General features: G+C 32.3%; 1 protein-coding gene across 1 annotated transcript; it reads right to left on the reverse strand.

Annotated features, from left to right (window-relative positions):
- Window positions 1-1,553: 1,553 nt before the first annotated feature.
- On the reverse strand, window positions 1,554-2,620 carry LOC125855870 (uncharacterized). The gene is made up of 2 exons (XM_049535534.1): window positions 2,058-2,620; window positions 1,554-1,926 (listed from the first exon to the last, which is right to left on the reverse strand). The coding sequence occupies exons 1-2, from the start codon at window positions 2,618-2,620 to the stop codon at window positions 1,554-1,556; spliced, it is 936 nt and encodes a 311-aa protein (XP_049391491.1).
- Between the last annotated feature and the right edge of the window lie 4,480 nt (window positions 2,621-7,100).

Consider the following 7,100-nt stretch of genomic DNA (forward strand, 5'->3'; position numbering starts at 1 on the left):
TTTATGCAAAATCCACGCCACTCTCACTGGAAAGTAGTCAAGTGATTGCTCTGTTATCTTCGTCACACCTACCAATATGGCATACAGATTGCCAAAGCTCCATATTCTTGTTTGGTTGTTTACTCAAATTCAGATTGGGCTGGTGATCCAAATGATCGCACTTTTACCTCTGGCTATATCACATTCCTGGGCAACACACTAATTTTCTTAGCCTCAAAGAAACAATGATTCATATCTCGGTCCTCTACAGAAGTTGAGTATTGAGATATGGCTGCTGCTGTTGCAGAATCCAATTGGATCACAAATCTTCTTCATGAACTTCGGCTTTAACTTAAGGGAGTTCCACAGGTTCTCTGACAACATCAGCACCACTTACATTTGTTCCAGTATGGTCTTTCATAGTAGGATCAAGCATGTTGCCATTAATTTTCACTTTGTTCGTGAAAAAGTTCAGAATAAGGATATTGAAGTTCACCACCTTCACTCAGCTGATCAAGTGGCTGACATACTCACAAAACCTCTTCCCAGAGATTCTTTTGTCCAACAATTTTCCAAGTTTGGTGTTGTTGACACCACCAACTTGCGGGAGCATAATGACGAATCAGATTTAGTAGTGTCTGCTCTTTAGGACTCTGTTGTAACTTCCTCCTTGTATATAAGTTATACATAAGTCTTACATTTTTCTTAGTTTAACGTTTTACTAAAAATCTATATATACTTAGTTTACAATCAATAAAATACATCGTTCCTTGCGTTCTACTGGTAACTTTATACTTTATAGTAGGGTCCCAAGTCTCTACATGAATTAATTCAAAAATAGATTTTGTAGAAAGAGAAGTAGAGGGAAAAGGGAGTTTGGACTGTCTAGCCATTGGAAAAATAATACATGGAGATTTAATTTTGAACAATGGGATATTGGAATAGACAAAAAAAATTCTCATATTGATTAAAGACATATGAGCAGGTCTATAATGCCATAGCTTCTCTTTTACATTTGAAACAAGAATATTGATACTACAATTTAAAATAGGGAGAGGATTGGCAACACAGTGCCTTTTGGAATTAAAACTTGACTAGATATTAAACTATCCCTAGAAGTTGCAACTTTAGGCTCGATTTTAGAATGTAGAGTCCATCTTTTTCTTTACAATCTCTGATCGCTAATTCATTGAAGGGCCCTGTAGAAAGCAAGAATCAGGAGTGAAGAAAACATGTTGATTAAGTTGTTTACATAACTTGTGCACAAACATAAGATTGAATTAAAAAGATGGAATATAGAGAACATAATGCAAGATCAAGTTTAGCAGAAGAGTAATAGAACCATGATGTGTGACCTTAACTTTGTGAGAATTGGGAAGAGTCACCATGATTGAATTTCCTAATGACTTAAAATTGGAAAAAATATGCTTGTTAAAAGTCATATGTTCAAATGCACCATTGTCCAATATCCAAGAATTGGTGTCTATTTTAACCAAAAATGCATAAGAATCGAAAAACCTTTTCATACTAGCACAATTGGCACTCATGGTAGCTTTGGCATTGTTATCACTTTGCTATCCCAATTTTAATTGTTGAAGTAATTGCAAAAATTCTCCTATGTTCTCCTGAGTTAGTGTTTTTCCATTTGAGAACCCATTGCCCCCTTGATCAACCTCCTCTACAGTGTGGTAAGCATTGTCAGCCATGGTTTGGAATCTCCTTTCCTTTGTGAACTTGAAATCTAGAGAAAATCCATGAATCATGTAGCATTTGTCAATGCTATGACCTGGCTTTTTACAGTAGGCACATGTGCTTGAATTCATCTTTGATTCAACAGATCCCTTTGGTGGTTTGAAACTAGGATATAAAAGATGCAGAGCCCTCTGGATAGGCATGAGAATTATTGATTTCTCGTTGCTTTTCATCTTGGATAACCAAGGAATAAGCCTATCCAATAGAGGGTAAATGGGATGACAAAAAAATATTGCTCCTAAGGCCAATTAAGGACCCATTCAGCCTCGTAAGGAATTGTAACAACCTTCCATCTTTATGGAATTTCAAAAGTTTTTCCTTAGCACCACAATCGCACACACAAACACAAACAGCCAAAAGTGTTTAACACATCTAGTTCATCCCATAGACTCTTCATTTTAGTGAAATAGTCAGATATACTACATTGCACCACAACATTTCGTTCCTTTTGTAATTGAAACAATTTTTCACCATTCGTCTCACCATTCGTCTCACCAAATCTATCTTCTAGGTCGATCCAAAGTTCTTTGGCACTTTGAGAGTAAAGCACTGATTCAGCTATTTCTTTAAATAAGGAGTGGAGAAGCCACGAGATAACCATGTCATTGAAGCATGACCGTGCCTTTTGAAAAGTCAAATCTGCAATTGGAATCGCCAGTGAATCATCAATGAACCCAGGTTTGTTTTTGGCAGAGAGCACAATTATAACAACCCTTCTCCATCCACCATAGTTTTTCCTATCAAACACTACGGAAACAAGAATCATCCTAGGATAATCAGAGGGATGAATATAGTAGAGATGAGTTGCATCGATGACATTATTTCCAGCAGAAAGAGTACTTGGAGTGCTTTCAATAATTGGATCGGAAGTAGAAGACGTGGGTGCCATTGTAGAGAAGATGAAGAAAAGAGAAAACGAAACAAGGATTTTAGTCAGATTCTAAACCTTCTCGGATACGATGAAAAAAATAGCAAAAATTGATTGAGATAAAATTCTTTTTTTTTACATGATCACTGTATAGATGTGTATATATACAACTCACGGAATACATGAATAACAAACTGTGAAAAGATAATGGAGAATGTGACTGACCAACTATGAAATGTGGCCTACTTTATCTAACAAACTAATGTGTCCTACTTTATCAAACAAACTAAAAAATAATTACAAGGAATAAAACAATATATATGAATAATCTTCTGAAAGCTTTTTCAGACCAAAAACACACTTAGCAGACCTTTGTCTTCCTCTTCGTTACTACATCACCATTATCTACACAAACATATGTTAACAAGTATTTTATGGGTAACTAAATGAGATGACTTTAGACAAGTTTTGAATGTGAACTTTGTAATTAATTGTCTATGTTTCATAGGTGTAGGGGTGTGAATTCAAGTGTTGAACATGATTAGTGTGAAAGGCCAACAAGAATGCTAAAGAAAGAAAAGAGAACAAAAACGTGCATCTGATGAGCTATTGCCCACCCGTTCAGGTGCCTAGTTGCGTTCCCGCACGGAAACATTACAGAAATTGTTGCCTCTCCGTGTGTCGGTCACGCGCTTGGGCTCCCAAAGGCGTGCCCGCACGGCGTGGAGGCGTGACTTCATTAAAGGAAGGGTATTTTTAGAATTTTGTGGGAAATCCTATGATATATGATGTTGGAGCTTTCCCCAAGGGGGTGTTTTAATCGAAAAAGGGGAGCAAAAAAAAGGCTAGGTTACGAAGAAGAGAAAGGGGAACACGTGGTACGCAACTCGAATCCAAAACGGAAGTTGGGAAGTTTGATTGCTATGTCTTCTTTTTTATCTTTGTTCTTAGTAAACGTTTATATTCCATGGAGTAGATTTTTAGAGGGTATTTGACAAACATGTTGTATTGATGAATCTGTTGGGATTTTGATTTTCATTCTTATGCTTGAACTTGTTATTGAAATTTGAATTAAATTTATTTAACCGAAAGAGGAATATCTTGGTGAATATTGTTGAATAGTTTTGTTGGATTGAATCAATATATTTTCTCTAAAGTAATCGAAGGAGCTTGTTGATCATTATTGATTAAATCTCACGAAAAATAGTCGAAGGACGTTACTTCCTTAAGAACAATCATTAACATGTTTTTGCATATTAGAATCATCAGGGTATAATTGGTTTATTCTTTAACTAAAGATTTACTCGGAAGAGAAATCTAAAGCTTAAGGATACTCTAATAAGCTATCGAATTTGAGAGAATCGTTAGAACTTTAGATGTGATAAATGAATGTGGTCAACCCAACTATCATTATGCACTTGTTTCGTCTTATACCCTGTCTTTTATTATTGATATTAAACTTCATAGTTACCAATTGTTTTTAATTATATTTAGTCTATAATAGTTGTTCATAACCACCACCAACTCTTTTCTTTTGATCACCTGAATAATAGTTAGCAGGATTTGATTGAATTATTATTTGTACCAATCATTGTGGAGACGATCTTTATACTATACAATCTTTGACTAGTGAAGCACTAAACTTATAGTGTGTTTGTGCTCGTCAGTATTCTCAAGGAATCGGCTTGCAAATTAACAACTATTACGTATTTCTTTCTCGGCAGCAACTAAGTCTGTTTTTCAAAATTAATGGCTATTGAAATAAATTTCTGGTAGTTAGTTAAAGGGTTGATTTTATTAGTGCAGGGAGCACTTATTATTTAGATTAAAAGAGAATTAAATTTATCTTTTCATTTTCATTTTGCTGGAAATATTTGTTATTACTTAATAGCTCAGTTGTATAAGATTGAAATATTCTTTTTGACTTTCATATTCTTTATTAAGAAAAGTCTAAGCTATTGGTATATCAACATTTCATATCCTTATTAATGATTAAAACATGACTAAGAAATTCCTTTAATGATCAATAGTCTTGTCGAGGTTTATTTAACGACAAGAAACAAGAAAAAAGTTAATTATATCCTTGAGAGGAAAAGCACCATCAAAATACTAAAAAGGAAAACACTCTTTGTAACAAAAATTGATTTAATTTTAAGAAATCCAAAATAATGATCACATTTAATAAAAAAATTTAGAAACCTCTCTCTCTTCTCCATTCTTTATTCTTTCTCCCTCTAAAATTTTCATGATTAATTTATATTTTGAGTTTTTGATTTTGATTCTTCATGGGTTTTAAGAGAACATGTAGGATCCTTCTATAAAAAAGTAGAAGAAATTGATTTTTTTTTAGTTCCTTTTAATAAGTTTGAAAATATTTATAAATATTCACTTTGATTTTGTTACTCATGAGTCCATGACTTAAAAAAAAATTAATGGATATGTTTTTTAAAAAAAATAAATTTAATTTGTTAGATATGTTCAGTAAGTCTATTGAAAAATTATTTTTACAGATAATGCATTAGTTATTGATAATTTTTATACCAAACATCCATTGAAAAAGCTTCAATAATGATAATGGTGAAAAAGGTATAGTTGTATAGATAAATAAGAAAAAAGAAAGAGAAAGAAAAAAGAAAATCATAAAAAATGGAAATTAAAAAAAAAAAATAGGCAACTCACTCTCTCAAAAATAGTGAAATACACTTTTTATGCCAACTCAGCATTTAAAGGGTTATTTATTCTATTTTAAAGTAGTTCAGGGGTAATAGAACTCCCGCGAAGGATAGGTGTGTAGTTGGAAATCCAGTAATAGGTTGAGGGGGGGAGGGGGTTATTTGGCCATTTTCTCTTTAAAAAATCGAATAATTTACACTAAAGGTATTGGTTCATCCAACTACAATGGAAATGCTTCCTGTAGAAAACACATGAACATAAGTCTTAAGAAATAAATCAATACTTATGACATACATTATCATATCTATTGGAGATAAGGTGACACTTTAATTATATTTTATAATTTTAAAAATTTCTACGAAAAAACATATGTAGTTAAAGAATTGTTATTATTAGATAGCAATAGTGTCAAATGGGGCTACATGTGCATTGCATGTGCCAGAGACTAGTATTATTAAAAGTGGAAATTAAAAAAGTTTAAAAGTTGGATTACGATTTTACCCTTGCTATAAATTAAATGTTATAAAATATTTAACTATTTAAATATTAAATTTTATCATTTTAATTAAAATATTAATTCTTTTGGAATTCCTTAGATTAATTCCTAATTGAATATCTAATTTAATAATATTTATCATCTATACTAGTAGTAGTAGTCTTAAGAAGAACTTGAAAAATTATGTACTAATTTTGTATTCCCTTTTCCATGTATATTGTAAGATTTATAAAGTCTTAAAAAGAATGTGTGCATAGTTTTTTCTTTCCTTCTTTGCTCTCTTCTTTTTTGTGTTTTCTCTCTATTAGAACTCTTAAACATTTATTAGTAAGTATTGTAATTTAGTACTCATTAAATGCATGTTTTCACAAAATTTTAATCTATAAAAATTCACACGAAATACACGTGCAACACACGTGTCCAGAATCTAGTCCGAATGATATGACTGAAAGATCTGTGGAACTAAACAACTAATGTCTGATGTAAAGTCTCTACTAACTAGAATAAAGAAGATTTATTTTTTGTCGGGACATGGCTTCTAGCTATCGCAAAACAATTAATTGTCTTGATGGAAAATTTAACTACTTACTACTTTTTGAAGTCTCCAAATGAGGAGAACTCGCCAACTACTGACTGGAAAGTTGCAACAGAAAAGTATGCAGGCAATACATGGTATGTACTGAGTATATAATGTGACACTAAGCATAATCAGCTTGGGTGGAAACAGGTAACAAGAATTTATGAGTTTTCAATTATCATAAACACTGAAATAAATGAAAGACATCTTGAAATCGGTGTATAAATATCATTTGAGAATTTACTTTCAAATACATAAAGGTGAATCTATTTCAGTATACATGAACTAAAAATGAACCTAAGATGTCATATCATTTCAAAGAAAGTCAGAGGTTTTCTAGTTATTTGCTAATGTAAGGAATTTCCAACAACATTAGTCAGTTTTTAGTAAATATAAATATAGAGTGCACACGCATAATACATATAACTCAAAGGAACATTCGTTTTCTTCTTTCGATAAATAAGGAGCGATAATGTATTATTGTAGAATCATATCACACATAGAGAAGACAACAGTTACCCTCCATTAGTTAATGATAGGTGTTTAAGTTTATACTATTACACATTGAAGCTACGTGAACAATGAGGACTATTAGTAGATCTTATGCTATCTACAAAATTGTTAATTTGTGATGTTTTTGCGACATGAACACTCCATCTTCAGGTGACTTCACCAGAGGAGCACATCCTTTAAGTAGAATCATGCAAGAATAGGTGATATACTTGACACTTAGAAAATGAGATATTTCTAAATAA

Source organism: Solanum stenotomum, chromosome 2 (genome assembly GCF_019186545.1).
Source record: "Solanum stenotomum isolate F172 chromosome 2, ASM1918654v1, whole genome shotgun sequence".
Taxonomy (NCBI): domain Eukaryota; kingdom Viridiplantae; phylum Streptophyta; class Magnoliopsida; order Solanales; family Solanaceae; genus Solanum; species Solanum stenotomum.

What these genes read in the sequence shown, in the direction of transcription:
- LOC125855870 (XM_049535534.1), bottom strand. Translation starts at nt 2,620, where the DNA reads ATGGCACCCACGTCTTCTACTTCCGATCCAATTATTGAAAGCACTCCA. An exon ending in TGTTTGTGTGTGCGATTGTG is followed by an intron (nt 1,927 to 2,057) that starts GTGCTAAGGAAA and finishes TCTATTGGATAG; the next exon opens with GCTTATTCCTTGGTTATCCA.